The sequence below is a fragment of the Gouania willdenowi genome, chromosome 11 (genome assembly GCF_900634775.1).
Source record: "Gouania willdenowi chromosome 11, fGouWil2.1, whole genome shotgun sequence".
NCBI lineage: Eukaryota > Metazoa > Chordata > Actinopteri > Blenniiformes > Gobiesocidae > Gouania > Gouania willdenowi.
In genome coordinates this window covers 21,432,146-21,455,470 of record NC_041054.1, presented here as the reverse complement: position 1 = coordinate 21,455,470, position 23,325 = coordinate 21,432,146, and the positions used below count along the sequence as shown (strand labels likewise).

The 23,325-nt window shown below is 36.9% G+C and overlaps 1 protein-coding gene across 4 annotated transcripts; it reads right to left on the bottom strand.

Moving 5' to 3' along the window:
- Positions 1-1,197: 1,197 nt before the first annotated feature.
- On the bottom strand, positions 1,198-23,303 carry maco1a (macoilin 1a). 4 transcript variants are annotated; one of them, XM_028461702.1, is made up of 11 exons: positions 23,047-23,303; positions 21,587-21,794; positions 20,473-20,599; positions 18,291-18,414; positions 17,993-18,171; positions 15,168-15,705; positions 13,805-13,963; positions 10,876-11,058; positions 8,559-8,679; positions 5,842-6,016; positions 1,198-3,490 (listed from the first exon to the last, which is right to left on the bottom strand). In XM_028461702.1, exons 1-11 carry the CDS (start codon positions 23,124-23,126, stop codon positions 3,288-3,290), a joined length of 2,097 nt encoding a protein of 698 aa, XP_028317503.1. In that variant the 5' UTR covers positions 23,127-23,303; the 3' UTR covers positions 1,198-3,287. The 4 variants fall into 4 exon arrangements, with proteins under 4 accessions (XP_028317503.1, XP_028317505.1, XP_028317504.1 ...); XM_028461704.1 differs by having other exon boundaries at positions 3,288-3,490; positions 21,632-21,794; XM_028461703.1 differs by having other exon boundaries at positions 3,288-3,490; positions 21,587-21,773.
- Between the last annotated feature and the right edge of the window lie 22 nt (positions 23,304-23,325).

Below are 23,325 nucleotides of genomic sequence, written 5' to 3'. Positions count from 1 at the left end.
CGTTTAGAAAAAAAATAAATCAGTTTTCACATATGTATGGTATGGAGCCCCAGGAATGGTTTAAAAAAAAAAAAAGAAAAAATTCTAGACAAATATATATTCATCACAGCACTCGTTAATTAAAAACAATGAAAAATGTCATATTTTCTGGCGGCCATATTGGATTTTGAAGATGACAGCCACTCCATAAACATTTTAATATATACCATAATATTACTTATATGCAAAACATAGGTGCAGACACCAAGTTTATGATTATATGTAACTTAGAAGGGTCATTATGTGGCATATTCAACCATTTTGAAAATGGTGTCCTAACAAGAGTTAGAGGTGGGAAAAAAAATCAACTTCGATATTTCAAGCTTTTTTGACCCATAAACAAGTAAAAAAAAAAAAATAAATAAAACTAAAATCAATTTTGGTAAGAACTTTTGATTTTAGGCATATTTTTGACATACCGCACCAGACTTTAAAGCAGACATAGGCAATTGGTTGCCCAGAGGCCACATGTGGCCCTCGCTCTAATTTAGTGTGGCCCTTAAAGTGAGCACACAAAAAACAACAACAAAAAAACACAAAATTATACAAAATGACAGGGAAATTTACAAATTGACAACAAAAACACACAAAACAAGCAAACATGCGCAAAAATGTCTTAAAAACACACACACACACACACACACAAAATGTCAACATATTTACACAGTACAACAAAAAAAAAAGCACAAAATGAGAAAACATTTTAAAAAATGACTGAGGAATTTACAAAAACACAGCAACAACAGCAAATATACACAAAAATGACTTCAAAAACACAAAATACCAACATGTGTATTCAGGGTAACTAAAATGCACAAAAATGAGTGAAGAAACAACGAGAAAATTACACCAAAAACTGACAAAAAAACCATGTCATTTCCTGTATTAATTCTCACAAATGCTGACATAAATGTTGATAATGTGGCCCCACTGTGATAACAGTTGCCCATCTCTGCTATAAAGTCCTTTTTCCACACACATATACATGAATATCACAACAATGCACAGCGTTCATTGCCACCAGTAAGAATTTCTTTAATCATGATGGTCAAAGTGAAACATGTGACATTGCCACATTCTCTTTGAATAAAGAAAAAAAAAAACCATGATGCAACATTATGAAGATAAAATAAAGCACTTGTTTAGAAATTTCTCGTCCTTCTACAAAAACGTCTAAACTGAATTCACAAATGCCAGAGCGATCCACAAACAATACTTTTTTTTCTTTTTTTTTTCTCTCAGGTAGGTGACATGACAGCACAACACGGTGTTGAACCTTTTCCCAACACAACACATTCACAGAATCCTTCCTGACGAATAAAAAAATAAAATAAAATAAAAAAAAATATATCAAGAAAAGCAAGTGAATGGGATGGGGGGAAATATCAAAATGACTTCCTATCAGTCGAAATGTTCGAACAAATAAATAGATACGTGAACAACACAATCAAGTCCAAAATGAGCGTCTGCAGCTTGAAGTCTTGTAAACACAACATCACCTGAAAAAATTTTCTAATGACACAAAACCAAATATCAGCACTCTTCTGCAAACATTATTCTAACTACACAGACCAAAGAATGAGTGGGAACCAAACATCAACACTTGGCACTTCAGAACAAAACAAAAAAAAAAAATAACACATTCCTCAGTATGTTCATGTACATTGTTGTAAACAACACGATGCCATCCAAAGGGCACGATTATTATAGACAATCAGTTTGGTTGGTGTTTGGCATACCAAGACTGTTGCACCATTAAAGCCACTGGTACAACATCCACTGATATGAATTCCCTTTAGGTCTGCAGTAGGTCTGTCAGTTAGCTGCACAAAGATCCACGGTGTCGGACACTGAATTGTTTTTTATCCTTTAAATACTGATATAGTCATGTTGAAGTGATCCTTTAACGGTAATGTTGTAATTGTAGGTCTATAATGAAGCCTTACCAAGTTAAACATGGAAAGGATTTGAAATGGCTCCAGATTTCTGTTCCAGCCACTGCAGCAGCACAAAAATGAATGAAGCTGGTGTCAAATTACATGAAAAAAAGTCAACATATTAAAAACAGAGCTGCTGATAGTAAAAATTCAACCAGGTTTAGTCATTCAGAAACAGGATCAGTGATATATATATATATTATATATACTATCGGGCTTAGAAATAGATACTGGTTATGATATGGAGATCATTTTTAAAACTGGGAATCTCATCAAAATCTTGAGGAAAATTGATGGATACACACTGAAATAAGCAGGATAAGTCCCTTACCTTTGTACCATTTACAAAAATTATTATAGCCAGAGGGAGGGCTTTGAAATTTGATGATTTTAGATCTCAGAATTGCAAAGAAAGTAACTTCTGCATCTTCCATAAGAAACTGCAAGGCACTGTAATCATCAGCAAATAACGGTAACGGGTCAGTTACCTCGACATCATTTAAATCGGATGAAAAATGTGACAGTTTAGTTTCTAATTTGGTCCAGAGGGAGAGAGAGAGTGTCTGCAGCAAACAAGGAAAATTTGTTATTTTGGCAGTCGTGATCCAAACAGATTAAGAAGAAAACGATATTGCCTTCATTGTTGGAAAACCCTGGAGAATCGACTGTTCCAGCATAAAGAGAGTACGTTTTAACGGAACAGCAAAATGTTCATCTGTTCAATACCATTATTTCAGATAAAATATACATTGTAAACAGACGGATTAGAAAACAAACAATCACTGGTTTGTTAATGCTGATATGAAAACATGAAAAATGATTACATTCATGTATCTCTCAAGGGGCTTTACAGGAAAAACAAAAAAACGTGCTTTCTTTCTAATTAAACAAACCATTACAAACAGCCAACAGTGTTGTTTGAAATAAGAATCCTGGGCATCAAATATTGCTGTGAACAGGAGATTACTATGTAAACTAAAAAGACTGACCAAAAGCAATGTATGATGGTTATTCAGTAAACAATGACGTTTCCTTTTATCTCCCTTTCAAACTCATCAAGCAGTCTGATGGCTCAATATCAAACTCCAGCGAAAAAATAAACCAGCAAAGTTCTCATAACTGAAATAAAAACAAGAAAACCAAAATAAAATTCCCAAATAAACAAACATTTGGAGGGGTTGAGTGCACTGTGTATTGTTTGCTGGAGTGCAAAAAAAAATAAAATAAAAGAAGGGCTTGCAAACTCAAACAATCGAACAAAAAAATTAAGAACGGAGGGAAAGTTCTGGTAAAGAAATGTGTGGACGTCAGTCACTTTTTGAGGGGCTGGTAGACGGAGGCGTTGGGGTCCAGGGACGAGGGACTATTGTCCATGAACTTGGAGGAGTAGTGTGGGGTGACGGGGCTGAGGCTGTTGCTGTCTGACGAGTAGGACAGGCTGGGCATCACCGCCATCACCTCCGCTATCTTCTGCTTCAGCTCAGCGATCTCCTGCTCCCTCTGGTGGATCTGACCTGGAACACACACGGTCAGAAACCAGTCATGCCTTTTACCCTGTAGAACATCTTATCATCACACAACATTAATATCTTATTCGTGGTGGGACTCGATTGAAGAAGAAAAAAAAAAAAAAAAAAATCAAATTACTTACAGACTTTGTGATTAATTAAACTTGATTAATCTAAATTAATTCCATAACAATATTTGACACAAGAAGCAATGTTTTTCCAATTTAAATGAATTTCAGTATATGACTAAATCAACGAAAACAAGAAATGGGCTTAAACAACAAAATTGTGTTTATTATTTTCACCACTGAGTGCTAACATAAAGTGCAATATGAATAAAGAATATTATGATTGCATTGTTCACAAAGCTATACTGATGATTTTTTGAAAACTTTCTAAAACAAATTGGTTTTTGTGTATTAAAAAAAAAAAACAGCACTTTGAAAAACAGTTGGCATGAAATAAACAGAGCATCTGATGAAGCTGATGAATTTTGTTTGAAATAGTCTTTCTACATAAGCAGTTGATAAGCCACACAATGCTATCTGCAGAAGCGCTTGTAGCTCCGCCCACAGCCTCTACTATTGACAGTGGTCGATTGTCCACTACAATCATTTATCCACTGACTTTGTTCATTTGTCACTCATGGACTTAATTTTGGCTCTGAACCCTGTGATCTTGACAGGTGTGGGAGCTCTGAGCTTTCCGTGCTAGCTGCTACATGTTTAGCATTAAGGTGGTAGCAAAGGCTGCAAAGCTCCGGTGATCATCCAGTGTTAATTATAAACTAAAATTAACGTGCACGAAACACAACGACTTCTCCTCGGGTTCACCCATCTCCTATGTTAAAGTCTGTGCATCAGTATTATGGGTATACCCGGAACTCATGTACTGAGTTTGCATCATACTGAGATTGTATATGCGCATGCGCACTACCAGAAAATGAATTTTTGCAAAAAAAAATTTTTTGTTTATTCTTGTTTTCAAAGTGAACGGACACGTGTTTTATTTGTTTATTGGGTTAGGGTTATAATCTCAGTACGGAGGTAAACTCAGTACGTGACACCAGGAACTCATGAAATGAGAAAGTTTCCGAGCTATGTAAAAAAAAAGTGATTAACTGCATTGTTTTTCTGTAATTAATTAATCACAATTAATGCAATAAAGTCCCAGCCCTGTAAAGTATATTACTATATGACTAAGAACCCTCACAGATGTATTTTATTTAAATGTTCAGGTAGTCACAAATCTGGCAGTAACTAATAACCTCCGCCAACGCGGTCATATTTTACCTGCTGTTTGTTTATTTGTTTGTTTTTCTGTTAGCTTAACATAGCGATTATAAAAAAGAGATCCCAGGTTAAATATGTCTAGCTAATACTTCTAATCATTGCATCACTAATTTGGAGAGTGGTAATCTATAAGGTGACTGCAGAATCAGCATTAAGCTTCAGATCAATGGTTTTGATCACAATAGCAAACTAACTATTTACAGAACAAGTTTTATTTTGCAACAATGAATACAACACATGCGGTTGCAATTATGAAGTGAAATGTAATGAACAAGAGTTTTCACACTCAACATAACTTTTTAATGAAATACAGCAAAAAAGTGTCAGACACTTAGTGTGTGAAATATAAAATATAAAAAAACTCCAACGACCAATGAGGGAGAGGAAGAGAGAGAGAGAGTGTGTGAGTGTGTGTAGCTTAAATAATTTGTAATATTTATAGCACAACTACCTCTAATTTTTAATGAAAGTGTCAGACACTCAGTGAAGTCGCTGATGGTTATAAAAAGAAAAAGAAAAAAAAAATCTACAACAGGCAGAGACACAATGTGCCCTACGAAGCACCACGTCTTAACAAACGCACGTTTACCAGAACTCTACTGGTTATAAGTAAGTAAAAACCAAAAAAAAAAACCAAACCTGAAGCTGAAGAAACCCTACACGTTAATGGAAAAGACCCGCAAACCTGAGTGACTGAGCAGAGACAGAGCTGTTGTGCGTGTGTCAGTGAGCAGAGCTTGTGTGTGTCAGTGTGTGTGTAGGGGAGGAGCGCTCTGATTAGCCTGCAGAACGCAGACACAGTCAGCACCAATGAGGATTTTCATTCAATTCGAGCACAGATACTGACTCGTATTATTCGTATAGAACTTGTACTCGGCAAAAGTGCTTTATCCGTACCGGATACTCATTTCACTCCTGTATTATTTGCAGTGATACCAAACCTTTGAGGTCAGCATACAATCACCAGTTAACTCTAATATGACAACCTTTAATTTAAAATATTAAAAAAGTTGACTCACACACGTGTTAAACAAAAGCAGAAAGTAAAAGTCCTTGATGGTTTACCTTGTGCTATCTCCAGCTGCCTCTTGGCGTCTCCCAGTGCAGAGAACAGGTCCAGTTTGATCCTGGTCTCGGCGCTGAGGCTGTTCTCCAGGTGCTGGGTCTTTTCCTGCATGGCTGACAGCGCTGACATCAGCACCTCTGTGTCCTTCTCGTTCTCTTTATACTTCCGTAGCTCCTTCACAGAGACCGCACATATGACAGAATATGAGTAAACAATCTCCTAAGGGAATTTCAGTTACATTATGATGTCTTAATCAATCAATCAATGAAAAAAAAAAACAACAAAAAAAAAAACACACATTTTCATTTCAGCCTCTTTATTCATCCCACTGTGAATAGAGTGGCAGCTAACCCTAAGGTAGACTTCATTGGCTACATGCTTTGCTGTTATTTAAAAAAAAATTACACTTTTAAAATGATATATATAAAAAAGCCCTGTTACTTCAGCCTCTGCTTGTTGCAGAAAAACTTAATAATGACACTAAAACATTAACACATTTTGCAAATATCATATCTCGAGTCACTGTCAAACTTTACTTCATACAACAAAACTATGATACGCCAGCTAAGTCAACTATTCATCAGCATGCATGGTTATGCTGTAATCCCCCCCGCAAAAAAAGGGTGCAAAAAGTTTGTGTAGAGCCCTGTTCGTGCACGCACACATAAACACTTGTGCGTGCAAACACTCATGCTCGCACACATTAACACTCGTGCGCACACACAAACACTTGTGCATGCACAAATAAACACTCGTGCGCGCACACATAAACACTCGTACACACACATAAACACTCGTGCACACACACAAACAATCGTGCTCGCACACATAAACACTTGTGCGCGCACACAAATCTCTCCAGGGGAAGCAAACGGCTCTGCGTCACAGTCAGTGACACATAAATCGCACAACGCAACAAATCATTCATTTGGCAAATCATTGCCAACTAGGGATGTAACGATTTACTCAACACCCGATACGATTCGATTCATGATACGATTCTCTCGCAATTTATTTTACAAAATGGGACTGTAGAAAAATGATGACTGAAAAATATTCCTTTATTTTTTGGGGGTAAAAAACTATAAAAATCTCTACTGTTTTCCTTTTATTTTTCATTGTCAAAAGAATCCCTTGATAAAGTATTCAAAACAATGCAATTTAACTAAAATAAATCTTGAATGAAATAAATAAAGGAATATTACAAATGAAGAAGAAGCCTATTAATTTAAATTCTTGTTCTATAGTAAACAATGCAAAACTGCATAATAGTTCTTTTTAAAAGTGCAACTGAAAATGTATTTTGTGCCTTAACAATTGGACTTAAAAAAAAAAAAAAAAAACAGTCATTTCACTGTATTTAGGTCAGATATTTGTTTGGACCAGCAGAGGGCGCTGGTAACCCAGTGGTCGGTTGGCATGCAGATATCTTGCAGTGAAGAAGAGATGCTATGCTAGCAGACAGAGCTAATAGAAAAACTTGATTTTTACAGATATTCACGTAATATTACAGATATTTTTTTGGTGCTAAAGGGGTACGGAATCATTTATGAACATTAGGGATGTAACGATTCACTCAACTCCCGATACGATTCGATTCACGATACTGGGTTCACGATACGATTCTCTCACGGTTTTTTCACTTACAAAATGGGACTGTAGACAAATTTTTTTTTGGGAAAAAAACTAGAAAATACTGTATTATTTTCCTTTTATATTTCATTGTCAAAAGAATCCCTTGATAAACTATTCAAAACAATGCAATTTAACTAAAAATAAATCTTGAATGAAATAAATAAAGGAATAATACAAATGAAAATGAAGCCTATTAATTTAAATTCTGGTTCTATAATAAACAATGCAAAACTGCATAATAGTTCTTTTTCTTTTTAAAAGTGCAACTGAAAATGTATTTTGTGCCTTAACAATTGGACTTTAAAAAAAAAAAAAAAAACGTGATTTACGCCATATTTGTTTGGACCAGCAGAGGGCGCTGGTAACACAGTGGTCGGTTGGCATGCAGAAATTCTTGCAGTGAAGAAGAGAAGCTATGCTAGCAGACAGAGCTAATAGAAAAACGTGACTTTTACAGATGTTCAAGTAATATTACAGATATTCTTTTGGTGCTAAAGGGGCAATGAATCATTTATTAACATATTTAAGAGTAGAAGGCGGCCAGAAAGAAAGTATTAGCAGACTCCGTCCGCCGCCTACACTTGTGGATAGCACCCTCTGCTGGTTAAAAAAAAAGTACTGCGATTCAATTTTCAGAAAATCGATATCAACCGTGATACCTATGAATCGATTTTTAACTGCCTTACGATTAATCGTTACATCCCTAATGAACATGTTTAAAAGTAGAAGACGGCCAGAAAGAAAGTATTAGCAGATTCCGCCCGCCGCCAACACTTCTGGATAGCGCCTTCTGCTGGTTAAAAAAAGTACTGCGATTCAATTTTCACAGTATCGATGTGAATCGTGATACCTATTAATCGATATTTAACTGCCTTACGATTAATCGTTACATCCCTATTGCCAACACTTTTAATAATTGATTTCTTATCAATTTTTTGTTGCAGCCTTAATAAACACATACTGTACATGATTGAAGCAGATACTGCAAATAAGAAGTAATGATCTTTGTCATTCACAAACTGTAAAAAGCATGATTTCTTTCTGCTGTTATGAAATTAAACTTTTAGTGAACCAGTTTTACCTGACGCTTGCCCTCCAGATCCCTTATCTGGTCCTCCTTCAGCTTCATGTCCATGCTGAGCTTCTTACACTCGGTCTCGAGCTCTCTGATGCGTCCTCGTAGAGAATCAGTGGACTCCACCCTGCAGCACACACAAAATAACATTCTTAAAAATAAAAGAATGAACCAGAAAAGCAGAGAATCAAGTGAAATAATGTTGTGGAAAAGTTTGTTTCCTCATAGACCTCGCTTTGTGGTCTGAACTCGCCCTCAGACTATGACAAGGGACACTTGTTCGCTTACAGATTGAGATCTTGGAGCGGTTGCAAAAACATCCTGCAGGAGCTCATGCCCAGTTTGAACAGAAACACACTCTAGAGCAGCACAAACTTGGAAATTGAACCAAATATAATGTAGAGCATAGTGCATTCTGGGTATGAAGCACAATAAAAGCAATAACCCCCCAGGGTTTAAGAAATAGAGAATTGGCCATGGATCTATTAGTTTAACAGCAAAGAGCAACACAACAACAAAAAACTAGGGTCTCACAGTTTCCTTGGTCATGGAAAATGTGAAACCAACATTCTGAAATGGAAAAAGCAATCTGAACCATTAAAAAAAATAAATATATATATACCTTCCTTAAATTATAGATAGACTAGTACAGTGCCCATCGGACGTATGTATTCATATAGTGGGAGCTTAAGTAGAGTTGTCAATTATGGGCAAAATGATAACAACATACTCTGTAGCTATATACAGTATATAGGGGTATATTTGCAGATGCAAAGTAAAATAGCGGGTGCAATTTCCCTGGTTTAATTCTATGGGACATGTGCATGATAAATGTGTTGGTTTTTTTTTTACTCATTTTCATATTTTTTTCGTTTGGTGTATTTTTCTGTAATGTATGTTTTTTGGAGTCATTATGTATATTTTTGTATCTTTCAGTTGTATTTTTGTGCATTTTTTGTATACTTATAGTTTTTTTGTTGCCATTGTAGTGTGATTCTGGAGTCATTTTGTGTATTTTTGTGTCTTTTTTGGTGTAGTTTTGTGCATTTCTGTTTTATTTATTTTAGTGTATTTTTTTGTATAAATATTTCGTTTTCTGTATTTTGAGTCATTTTTATATTTTTGTTGTCGTTTGGTGTATTTTTCTGTAATGTATGTTTTTTGGAGTCATTTTGTGTGTTTTTGGAGCCTTTTTCTGTTGTCGTTATAGATATTTCACTTGGACTGGATACATTTTGTGTCTCACAATAGGGTTGTGAAGCTTGAAAGTAGTATTTTTCTCCTGAAAGGAAGCATGTGTTTTGGTACCATTGGTACCAGCATGTGTTTTTAACTCATTTTAAGTCCTAGTATTGAGAAGTTGTTCTAGATTTAAGAATTCCGTCTTGAATTGAGATTAGAAAGAGTCATTTTGAGACAGAAATGTCTTTAAGTTAGCATACCAGACTAGAGTTAAGTATTTTTGAGTCATAATAATCCATAATGTCATCATACGACATGGAAATACCTCACACAGGTTGGGACATTATCATGCATTTACACGCTATTTTCAGTTGGAAAACGGGTGACTGAATGTCTAGCAAGTGGAGGAAACAAAGAATATCAAATATCATGAAAAAATGCGTGCTATGTAATCACACGGCTGCGCTGAATTTTGTGCAAAACTTGAGGTTGATTCACAGGTTGGCGGTGTTTCTCTGAATAAGATTAAACCATCACTTAAATGTTTTGAGACAATATCACACATTTCCATGGTATTTTCCCCGTAAAATGAATGGCTAAGCGTAGCAAACGGACATGTCACATTTCTCACTACATATTCTTGAGTGATTTCAGTGCAAATAATTTTTCCGTAAGTCATCTGAAGTGCACAAATATGAATATCTGTATGATTACGGGAACTTTATTAGCCACTAAATTCATCTGAAGAGGAAACGGAAATGGTTAAACTACAGCAGAATTGTGTAATCTATGAAACGGAATCAAGGAGTTTTTGAAATGGAAAACCAGGAGTCCCTATAAAATTACTTCAACAGCAAATAAAAAAAAAAAGGCCTGTGACTCACTAAGCCACAGTGTGGGATAAATGTTGAATGGCTGAAAAATCTTCTTTTCAACACTGTTTACCTACAGTATAAGTGCACACTTTAGGCCCCAAACAGGAAGCTCTACTCCCTACACAGTGTTTTCTTGTTGTTTTGAGTACTTCAAAAGGAGCAATGTGAAAGAAAACTGAGCAAAATAGAGATGATGAAATTACAACTTAGGCCGAGTCCCTTGAACTATCATAGTCTGAAGCAGCCAAGGCTAAAAACACCTGTACCTGTTTGCAGCGGCTAAAGCTACAGCTCTGGCAGCCGTGGCTTCCTCCATCTTCTTCCTCTTCCTCTCCTCAGCCAGCTGTTTCTCCACCACTGCTCGAGCCTCCTGTTCTGCTTTTAGCCTCTTCTCCAGCTGGGAGATGGTCTGCTTGTCCTTCTGCTTGGCCTGGACCGCACTGTGGAGCCTGAAGTGTAGAGGAGAGAACAGTCAACAAACACCATTTAACCCCAATACATGAAATTTATCACTACAATGGGCAGGGGATGATTCCTTTGAAAATCACCACTGTGTAGTCGCAAAATATTTTATTTTGACACTATTTTGAATGATTTTTTTAATTAATTGAAGTTTTATTTTGAATTTGAACACAAATAATAATAATAAAAAACACATTTAAACACGACATTAAATACCTTTTCGGAAAAAGAAAAAAAATGTAGCTTTGGTGCTGTAACATTTCAATTGATAAAAACATTAAAAAACCATTTCATACTAGTGAAAGAAGACAAATTAAAAACTATGTGCTTCTTCTGCGAAATGTGGTTTTGTATAAGGCACTGGTTAATTGACCAGTGGGTTTATAATATGTGAAAGACGTAGTGTCATTAAAAAGTAACTATACTTAAAAAAAAAAAAAAAATATGGTATTTATGCTAAAAAATTTTTTTTAAAAAAAACGTCCCCATACTTTAGGTTTGGGCTAAAAAAAATGAATGTGAATGAGTGTGAATGCTTCCTTCTTTGATCAACCCATAGACATCATATACGTAAACGCCTCGTAGCCCATGCAGAGGCGTGGTTAAGTGTTTGGGGAGCAGACGGCAGTAAAGCTTGTAAATCAATAGAGGTTAGAGACAATCAACAAACAAAAAGTAGAATTATTCACTGAATTTACTGATTTCCAAAAGGTTTTATTGATGTACAACTTTGACACAGAATGCTTGGATATTGTAAAAATGTTATTACCACTCAAATACAGAAAATGAGTAGGTAAGTATGTGGTAATGGTTTTAAGTAGAATAGGCTGTAAGTATCTTCAATATTTAGTTTAATAACAATTGTCATGAATGAATATGACATGTTTTACATAATGAAGTAAGATAAAGTAATTTTCTTATTTTGCACAAGGAATGATTACGAATGTTACATCATTTTCAGCTTTGTCTTCTGTCTGCATTTTTTAATTGCGTAAAGAGTCTGTAGAATAATTATGTAATGTATGTTAATTTCACTAAATCCTGGATTCCCAAAGTGGGATACACAAATTGTCATAGGGGGTACGTGAATAAAAATTAAAAACAGCGTGACAACATTGGAAAAGTGAATACAAATAGAGCAGAAGTCTGGAGCCTCCATGCATTGCCACAAATTACACATTGGCCTCTGTAAGACAACCCTAGTGGTGACAGTGAAAAAATCTCATTAAAAAAAAATGCAAATAAGGCAAATATATATATAGAGATTGCTGTAGGTTCATCTCTGTCAATGTGTTTGTGGGAACTTTGAGTGGATATGGTGGAGGAACTTGGACTGGTTCCCTTTGTTGGGTGGGTCCATGATGTATCAATGCACGGCAGCTTCTGGCTGTGACGAGCAGCGTGTGTGTGTGTGTGTGTGTACAAAATACTTGGAGGCAATTTTGGCCCGTGGAACAAGGTTTTTAGGGGCCTTCTTGGCTATATGGTCCGTGGCCCTTGCTAATTTTCGACATGAGAATTTATTATTCCTATCGTGGGATGACATATTCTTACCAGTGGGAATGTTTTTGACAATATATTTCCCGCTAATCACGTCCGTAATGTTCATACAGCTCGAGATGAGCCACTCCTCATAAAAAACAATGTTCAGCTCCATCCACAGCTTGAAAACTGTGGATGGACATTTGAAAAATCCTCAAAATATTAACTGTCACGAAAAACAATTTACATAGATTTATTGTGACCAAGCTAAGCACTTCAGTCAATTTATAGTTGGAAATGGTTAATCCATTACATTAGTAATACCAGTAGGGGAATAAAACATTATTAAATATGATTACTCACCTGTTTATGCATATAATTTTATTACGTAGTAGTTTCTGTGACAAACACAAAGATTAAAAAAATTGCCACTAATCAAAAGCCCTGAGTGAATGTCACCTTACAGCAAGGTATCAATGGTCCGCCTCCTTTCCTTCTTTAAAATCAGTCCACGACAAAGTTTTTTTCAAAATCCTCAAAAATGCTGTTTTATTTTTGCCAAAAATTGACTAACTGGAATTTACCTAGAATCCCCCCCATTAGTACCAATGTTTTGGTGTGAGAATGGTCGGTGGGTATTGCATTAAAATACCTACACCACTCTACACACACAGACAGACAAACGGACAATGAACTGATGACAATACCCTTTGGCAGAGGCCGAGGGTAAAAAATGGGTGATGACGTAACCCGACAATTGTCAGTGACTAATTCTGTTATTGATTTTTGTTGACAAAGTCAAATCATTGCTGCACCCTTACTGAAGTACAACATACGAGCGACCGTGGCTCAGGTGGTAGTGGGTCGTCTTCTTATCGAGAGGTTGGGGGTTCGATCCCAGTACTTGACTATGTGTCGAAGTGTCCTTGGGCAAGACACTGAACCCTAAGTTGCTCCCAGTGGTTGACTAGCGCCTTGCATGGCAGTCCTGTCCCACTGGTGTGTGAATGTGAGAGTGATTGGGTGAATGAGCTGATATGTAAAGCGCTTTGAGACTGCTTCAGTGTGGTGATAAAGCGCTGTATAAAATCAAGTCCATTCACCATTTACCATATAATAGAGCAAAAATGAAGGAGGCTTCTTTTGCCTCCCATTGGCCAGCAGGCCTTCATGCCTGTGGATGTTTAAATCCTTGTTTGGTGTTTGGTGAATATCTCTACATTTAGTCCCAGACTGAGATCTAGCACGTACTTGTTCTGCAGCAGCTCATTGTCCTGGCGCAGCTGGCCCAGCTCAGAGCGCAGACTGCGGTCCTGGCTGCTCATGGAGGAGAGCTGACTGCGCAGCTCCGACTCCAGCTGCCTGTTGGCTTGCAGGTCTGCCTTCAGACGCTTCACGTCCTGCTCAAGCCTTGGACAAAACACAGGGGGAGACATGAGTCATGATTTTACTCAGCAACTTTACTATAGACATAGACATTGGAATCCAAATAAAAAAACTAAAGAGCTGATAAAAGTTGATTAACTTTGGATAGTGTATATCAGTGGTTCCTAAACTAGGGGGCGCGCAGGGGTAATTGAGCATTGAGCAAAAAAATATTTGCACTCAAAGACCTTTATTATTACTGTTTTAAAAGATGTGATTGCACATTATATGAGTTTTGAAGAAGAAAAATCTGAATTTTGACCTTTTTCCAATTACGGTTACATTTTTTACCCTTTTTTTTTTTTTTTATAAAGTTTGTTTGCGAAGGACGGTCCCTGAACATTTTTTATACTTCAAAGGGGGGCGTGACAGAAAAAGTTTGGAAACTACTGGTGTATCTGATTCTTTACACACGAACAACATTTGAGACTGTGAGTGTGAGTCAGGGCTGGGGCCAATTACATTTTTCAATTGCAATTACGTCTTCAATTGTCCATGTTTAATTACAACTCAATTATAATTACATTTTTTCCAATTACAATTGAAATTACAATTATTATTTTGCCCCTGAAATTCAATTACCATTATATTCCTAATTACTAAAGTTCAAATTTAATTAACCACAATTACTGAGCCTGAAATAAAAAACCCCATGAAACATTTTTTGTGCATCGATAGAAAAAAAATCCATTTTTTTTTTATTTTGCCTTGACTCTGAAATGTGGGTGTTTTTCCACATTTTTCATGCCTTACTGGATTTTCACCCCAGTTTAAGTGTGCTCATGATAATTAGCTAGTTTTTATGTTCTTATGAAAGCCTTAGAAAAAAATATCCAGAATTTTTTCTATTTCTACGCTTTACTATAACCTTAATTCAGAAAAAAAATAAACGTCCCCCCATTTGTATGCCTTACTACAGTATAGCCTTATCTTAAAATGTTCATAATTTGGTTTTCGTGCCAGTTTTTATAGAATTTCCATGACAATTACAAATACAAAGTCAATTATCTGAACTCAATTACACATTAGCTATGATCACAACAGCCAGAGAGTTTTTCAAATACAATTACAATTATAATAATTACATCATAATTGTAATGAATTATCAATTTCGCCATTCAAATTATAATAGTCCCCAACCCTGGTGTGAGCGACCTATTGGGGTCAGACATGGTGGATTATCTCCTACCGTAGCAGAGCATCAGGTTTGCCCAGCTGGTTGTTAGGGATGCAGTTTTCCACTGGGTCCTTCTGCCCCTTCCCCACCCCTTTCTGCTTCTTGTCATTCTTATTGGCTGCAGAGCCCGAGGGCACGCTGCCATTGGCTGAGCTGTGATTCCGTGGAGACGAGTTGTTCCCCCCACCTCCACTGGCATTTTTGTAGTTCTTCCCCGTGCTCCCCGCTTCCTCTTTGGAAGCCATGTGTGTGTTGCTATCGGTGTGTGTGTTCTCTCCTGCTAAGTCGTTATTCAGTCTTTTTGCCCCGACGTAGTTCTCTATATATTCTGCCTCCTGCAGTTTGGAGTCCAGTGAATGTATAATACTGTTGTTGTTGATTCCAATTGTGTTTTGTTTTCGGCCTTCGCGCTCCTTTGTGGTGCCGTCCTTCCCTTTTTCTCGGTATTCCAGCTCTGGTAATGGGACTGAGGAGCTTTTCTTTCCTGGAGGAGCTCCGTTTTGGGACACTGCTGTAGGTTCTACCTCTGAGATCCCTTTGGTCGAAGCAGCTGAAAAACATTTGTTACACGTGTTATTTATTAGTGTCAACAGTCAGTTGTCAGAATTACACTTTTCACTGACCGAGAGGGAACTGAGGAACTGTTTTGACTAGCAACTCTTAAAATAATAGAGTTTGACCTGACCTGAGGCGGTCAGAGAGGAATAATGGTATTCACTTTGTCCTTCCCACACATGATGTAATTATCATTAGCTAAGCTTCTAATACAGGGGTGTCAAACTCATTTTAGTTCAGGGGCCAAATACTACGCAGTTTATCATAAGTGGGCTGCAGATTTTAGGCAGGAAAATTAGTAATTCATTCATTATTGTGCTGTAGTATGCACTTCCATGTATAAATAAATTATAAAATATGTACGGCACTGGTAAATTCAAAGCGATAAGTGACATATCACTTCTTGCAAGATCTTCACTTTCAATTGATTTGATTTGATTTTGTAATTTGGGAACATTTTATGAAATAATTTGAAGAAAATTGTAGAAAATTGAGGGAAGTTGGGAAAAATTGAGAGTTGTTTTTATCAATTTTAGATTATAAATGACTGAGATTGTGTTATGAGTGGGGAAAATGTAATATGCTAATATTGTGGAGTTTCATTGAATTAATTTGGAGATATCTAAAACTGAATTAGTTGGTCATTTCTATGACTTTTTCTGCTTGCATTTGCTGCCTGAATTGGATGCTCTTAAGGGATGAATTTGGCCCCCAGGCCTTGAGTTTGACACGTGTGCTCTAATAGGTAAAAACGGCAAGTGTGTGCATTTACTATGTATACAGAGCTACTGTTGTAAATGAGATCTTGTGGAATAAATCACCTTGGGCATGCAGGACAAAACAAAAATTAACCTTAAAAACTTAAACTTTATTATACAACTTTGTTGTATCATTCATACATTTTCCAACCTGTTGGTTGCTTTTTAGGGTCACGGGGAACTTTGTTGTAAAAAAAAACGCAAACATAGTCATATGTAATAACTTTGGGATACCGGGAGTTTCAATAACTTACCTAAAACTGAATTAGGTTAGTAAAACAAAGTTGATTTTTATCTTCATGGAATGTTTAAATAAAGGAAGAACTGTGTAAGTCTTCAATAGAATAATAAAATAAAAAGGAGAACAAGCACATTAAAGAATAGTGCATCTGTTAAACATAAATAAGGAAGACAGTGCCAAACTAAACTCATTGTGATCAGAGGGCTTACTTTATATGCACAAATAATGCAATTTTAATCAAGCAGTGGATCAAATTTATATTTCTAATCATTGTGTCATGCTCATATATTCCTACATCCAGTATTCCTTAGAAAGTCCTGCAGCTTTAACAGTAACAGTGTTTGATGGTGTTTTTGCTGTGTCCAACTTTGTTTTTCAAAACCCAAACTAAATGTATTGTGTGTCATTTTGTGGAACCAAAGACGACAATGGGAAATAATGTGACGTGCCAGTTACATTGTCTCATGATCGAATAATGAACAAGTGTCACATTTTTCATCTTTCAACTGTATCAGACTGAATTTATTTTTGTACCGTAATTTCCGGTCTATAAGCTGCTCCTTTTTTAACCCTGTGGCTTAAAATTTTAGATTTTTCCAGTTTTCAAGCTTCATGATGCCAAAAAATTGAGCTCCGTCACATTAGACCAGGTGGAACAATGAAACTGTTTACATTAAAATGTTTGCACTCCCATTGAATCATTCAGTCATTTTGTCATGATACACACTCCCTCATCATGGAAGAGAGAGAGAAAGAGAGAGAGAGAGCGGTGTATAAAGAAATAAAGTAAAAGTCAGCCAGTTTGTAATAGAAGGGAACAAATCACCGCGTTAGTCTTGTTCAGGAGTGATTGGTGCTCTGAGGGCTGGGTAGGTCAGGCTGGGGTCCGCCGCTTTACAGTAAAAGTAGCGCATTATAGACCGAAGAAAAAATAACGATTAACAGCATAACGTTACCAAATCAGCACGTTTAGTTTGTTCAAAAGCGGTCGCGTTCGTATTCTGACTGAAGAGTCCGAACTCGGCGTGATCGCTCTGTGGTAGTTCACCGAAAGAAGAACAGAGGGAGCAGTGTATCAGTCTGTTTCCAGTAAAAACGGACCATAAAAAGCTGTAAATGGACTGATATGCAGACGTGGATTAAAAAAAAACAAAAAAAAAGAGAGTTGTACATTTTAAAATGTTCCACGCCGTGGCGCTCGCTCGCACACCATGGGATCCCCCATGCTGTGAGAACTTCCTGGTGAGAACCCTGGATGTGTATCTGTTACAATGGTGTCTTACCCTCTTCTGCCTCTCGCTCTTGTCTCTGCAGCATCTGTTGCTCTGGAGGCAGAGCCTGTTGTAGGAGCTGCATGTAGAACTCGTTCTCTTTCTGTACCTCCTTCTGTTTCCTCAGTCGCATCTTGTAGCTAACGTAGCTTTTAAAGCCGAAGCCCAGCGTTACCACTGGATATCCAATACTGGAGAGTAAAGTAAACAAACATACAAACATGTAAGTGAATAATGGATTTTGCAATGATAGATTCCTAAAACGTTATATAGGGAAACAACACATAAACAGTAGTAATAAAACAGTTACCAATGAGCAGCAAACGGGCGACACAGGTCAACGTGAAAGTTTTTCAAATCTTTAAATCTTATGGCCGCTTCGATGTAAACAAACAGGATCCAGAGCGATACCGTAGGAAGACACACCCCTCTTTCTGTGGGCAAAAAGGAACGAGAAATTAATAATTGTTAAAAGAGGAGCAGTACTGCATCCAGGGTTGGGGTCAATTATAATTGTGATCGCGTAATTGATCATTAATTACAATTACGACGTGAATATAATTGTGATTGTAAAAATATGCCGCTGTTGTAATTGTAATTGAGTACAGATAATTGACTTTGTCGTTGTAAATGGCATGGAAACTCCATAAAAAACTATCAATTACAATTTAAGTAAAAGCAAACCACAGTTCTATGGCTCTATGTCACATACATAGTTAACATTCAATAAAATATGTTTCACATCAACTTTTTCCTCTACCTGTCCGTTATCTTAAGGATAATTTTACCACAACATTTTTGCTTAGAATACTATTTAGAAACAACTATTGGTCATAATGACGGAATAAATGAGTGACAACACACATTTTTAAAATGTCATTTTGTAAATAAGTGGAAAAAATATCAGTATTTAGTTCAGTGGTTTTCACCCTTTTTTGTATCGTTTTCTGATATCAAGAATTTCTGGCAACACCAAAGACATTTTTTTCTAAAATTAGTTTAAGCCGGGCTACGGGACTCAAAACACTGCTCACTTTGTTCTTGTTCTTCTTCTTCTTGTTGTGTAGATTAGTTATAATCACTACTCCTCTGTTATTACTGAACAGATTGCGCTGAAATTTGGTAGCTATAATCTATGGATGTGTACGCATCAACACTCAGAGCCCGATTTTCAATTTGGGGCCCCATAATTTAAAAAAAAACCCCCGAAAGTTTATTTATCATTTATTTGCAAGTCAAATATTCCGACGGTTGGTGGTACCGAATCACTGGCACATACCAATATATAAATAGGGCCTATTAACCCGCACATGTCACGGGGGCACCAGGGGATCACCCGGGGGCCCCATTGTTCAAATGACTACCCCTCTATTAGTTCTCGTTATATCGGAATGCAGTTTGGTATGAATACTCGCATTTCCGGTAATTCCCAAATTTATGGGAACATAGTCGTGTGATATATCGTTTCAAAGGTAATTCCACATAGATTACAATTATGCCTCACACACATCGATTAGGGGCCCGAGGGGCTTTTTTCTGCAATTTCTAATAAAGTAAATTTCTGATTCATTTGTGAGTCAAATGTTGTGACAGTTGGTGGTACCGAATCATTGACACATACCATTAATGGGGCCCATTACTCTGTATGTGCCACGAGGACCCCGGGGGCCCCATTTTTCAAATGACTATTCCTCTGTTAATGCTCGTGGAATCAGGCTGTAATTTGACATGGATATTTTAAGAGTGGATGTCAAGAGCCTCAGATAATTTTTTTACTGGGTGGAACAGAGTCAGGAACGTAGAACGTGAACTACGGGCCCAACCGTAGTTCATCAGAACTTGTTTATCATGTTTTAGCTCAGATATATATATATATATTGTTAATTGAACTAGATTTATATTTCATAAAGTGAAAGTATAGAAATACAGTTAGGATTTTTTTTTAAAGAATAATTCAAAAATCCATTCAAATTTTTCTGAAATTTCAGGCAACCCTATTTAAACTCCAGGCGACCCCACTAGGGACCCAACCCCAAGGTTGAAAAAACCTGTCCCTGGGGTGGGACCAAGACTGACACTTTATTTGTTAATTTTCCACTCTCTCCACCTCTCAAGTACCCCCTGTAGTGCCATCGTGTACCCCTAGGGGTACACATACCCCCATTTGAGAAACACTGAATTAGATGATAGAAAATATCTTTTAGTTTAGTTAATTTAATTTGAACTTTAGTAATTGAAAACATAATTGTAATTGACTTACAGGGAAAAAATAATAATTGTACTGTATTTTTAATTGTAATTGAAAAAAATGCCAGTGACCGTACTCATAATTGAGTTGTAATTAAACATGGATAATTGAAGACGGAATTGTAGTTTAAAAATGTAATTGACCTCAACCCTGATGTTACAAAAAAAGTAAAAAGAAAGAAAGACGTGAATTTAGATCATCAAACATGGTAAAAAAAGAAGTCAGTTATAAAACGTGGACTGACCTGTATGCCACACATACTGGACCCAGACGTAAGTGCTGGCAGCGAAAAACAACCACTGAACTGGGATAAAGAGGAGGCAAATGATGTCTGATGTGAACGCCACACACACAAAGAAGACAGAGAACGCCTAAAGCGAGAGGGGGAGAAAAACACACATTATTGGTTATGTATGTACCGTAGCTGTCAGGGTTGGGGTCAATTATAATTGTAATCGCGTAAATTGATAAATTAATTACAAATATGGTGCATTTTTAATTGTAATTTTTAAAATATGTTGCTGTTGTAATTGTAATGAAATTGTACTGGTAATTGAGTTTAGATTGTAATTGCCATGAAAATTCTAGAAAAATTGTCAATTAAAAATTAACACTAAACTGGGGAACCATGTTACAGTTCTATATACAGTTCTACACATATGTAGTTAACAATTATTAAAATATGTTCCATATCAAGCTTTCCCACATTTTACCATTAAAAAAATTAAATTGAGGCGTATAGTGACACAAAAAAGGCTCAGACGCCCACACCAAAAATAGTAAAACCAATATTTTAATTTATCAGGAAGCTTATCAAGTAGAGCTGAGTGATATGGACCAAAAACTCATATCTCAATATTTTTTCTCAAATTAGCGATATACGATATAAATCTCGATAATTTTATCTTAAATGAAATCTGATCAGAAAGATCATTCTGGGTACATTTATGAACAAACATCTGATCAATATGTTCCAATTTAGTCTGTTTCTCCTCTAAGGGACAGCACGTGTGAGTGTACGTGACTGTTGTGTGGCTTGTTTAGAAATCCATTCAAATGTGTCTTTTATGCTGTTCTGAGAAGTAGTGAAAGCAGCGACTCCTAAAACAAGTATTTTAATACAAAATAAACTATGAAAAAAATATATATATCGATATAGGCGATACTGTAATTTTTTGTGATTAATTGTAATTAAACTTTAGTAATTGAAAACGTAATTGTCTGTCTGAGGATCAAAAATAATTGCAATTGAACTGTAATCGGAAAAATTGCGGGTCACTGTAATCGTAATTGAATTGTAACTGAACATGGGTAATTGAAAAGGTAATTGTAAGTGAAAAAATGTAATTGAGCCCAACCCTGGCAGTAGCTGTTGAATGTTGAGCATACAGCTGAGCTCCTACCAGCCCCTGGTATCTGAAGGAGTCGTAGACGCTGCGGATGAACAGCCAGAACGGCCACAGGTACTCAAACCTGAACTCCAGCACAAAGTCAGCCAACAGGACCAGGACCCACACCACCAGGAACTTCAGATACAGGAAAGTGCTGCAAAAATGAGACACACACATGCAAAGACAGAAGAAAACAGTATGACTCAGAACGTCACGGGGAGAAAGGGTTCCTACAGCTTTAGTCATTAGGCATTCAAGAATTTTTATTGACATTTGAAATTAAATTCAAGACCAACTTCACAGTAAGCATAATTGGGGCAAAAAAACACCACATCGATAGCATATGATTAGGGTCTATGTTTTTCTAGTGTCTAGTGCAGACGTGCAACTGGCGGCCCCCCAAAGTAAACACACGGAAATACACAAAATGAGAGTAGAATACACAAAAAAACAGACTAAAAAAACAATATATATAGCTTTTTTTTTGTATCAAAATACTTGTTTTAGGAGTCGCTGCTTTTACTTCTCAGAACAGCATGTAAATCTCAGTTAGATGGATTAAAGAGTGCATTCTAACCCAGACCTTCCCCATAACAAGCTACACTACAGAACTCACTCACACGTGCTGTCTCTTACAGGAGAAAAAGCCAAAAGTGGCACATATTGTGCAGCGGTTTGTTAATAAATGAGCCTTTGTGGCATTTTGCATCAGCAAATTTAATCCAGAATTGTCTTTCTGCTCAGACTTCACTTGAAATAAAAATATCAAGATATGATATTATTTAAATGCAAATAAATAAATAAAAAATGTCATGCAGAACAACACCTTTAAAACTGCAATGCAACTTTTATAATATCTATTAATTACATTAAAAGTTTTAGAAAAGTTGTTGAACCTTGATGATGAATATTCTATCATGTAAATGAGCAGATATCTTATAGTAAGTCATACATAAAGCACAGCTGGTTTTACTGTTGCTGCTCAGACAGAGTGTAGTGTTACAGGCGGTGATAGCTCCAGTCTATGGTTCATTGATGTGTTTGCCAGACAAAGCACAGGTGAGAGCAGACGTCGGCACTCGCCGGGCTTTAAAACGAGCGCGCCTGTCGCTGTCAGCAGCTCCGGATCTTTTTCTCAAGTTCACACTATCTTTATCCTTCTTATCTACACACATACATCTATCCACTCAGTCCTAGTCCTAGTGACCGAACACAGAACCATAAATTATTCATTATATATCAATAATTTTCATATTTTCCACCACATAGACATTGTGTACAGGCCCATTATTGTGACAAAGCTCGGCTCTGGATAAAGCACAACAAAGCGAAAATGAGCTCCAACGTGAGCGCAGCAGAGCCTGTGTGACATATGCAAAGAGGCGCCATTGTTATACAACACCGTCCCTCTCCGGCCCCTTCAGTACCTGCTATATATACCCTCGGTGATTCGGTTCCGTTTTAACGGCCGCCGGAGTTTGCTGCAGTCCGCATTGCGCCGCTTCATCCTCCCCCTGTTGATTCAGTCGTCGCGAGGCTCCGGTAACCGTGACTGGAAATGTCATCCGAGCATCCTAGTGGTCACGCGTGTTGAAATTATGTACCGTTGTTGTTGTTAAATGCACATGAAACAAAGAAATAAATAAAAACAGTCCACAGAAGGCCCTCCCCCCGTGCACGACGCACTGCGTGCTCGCGCTGACGTC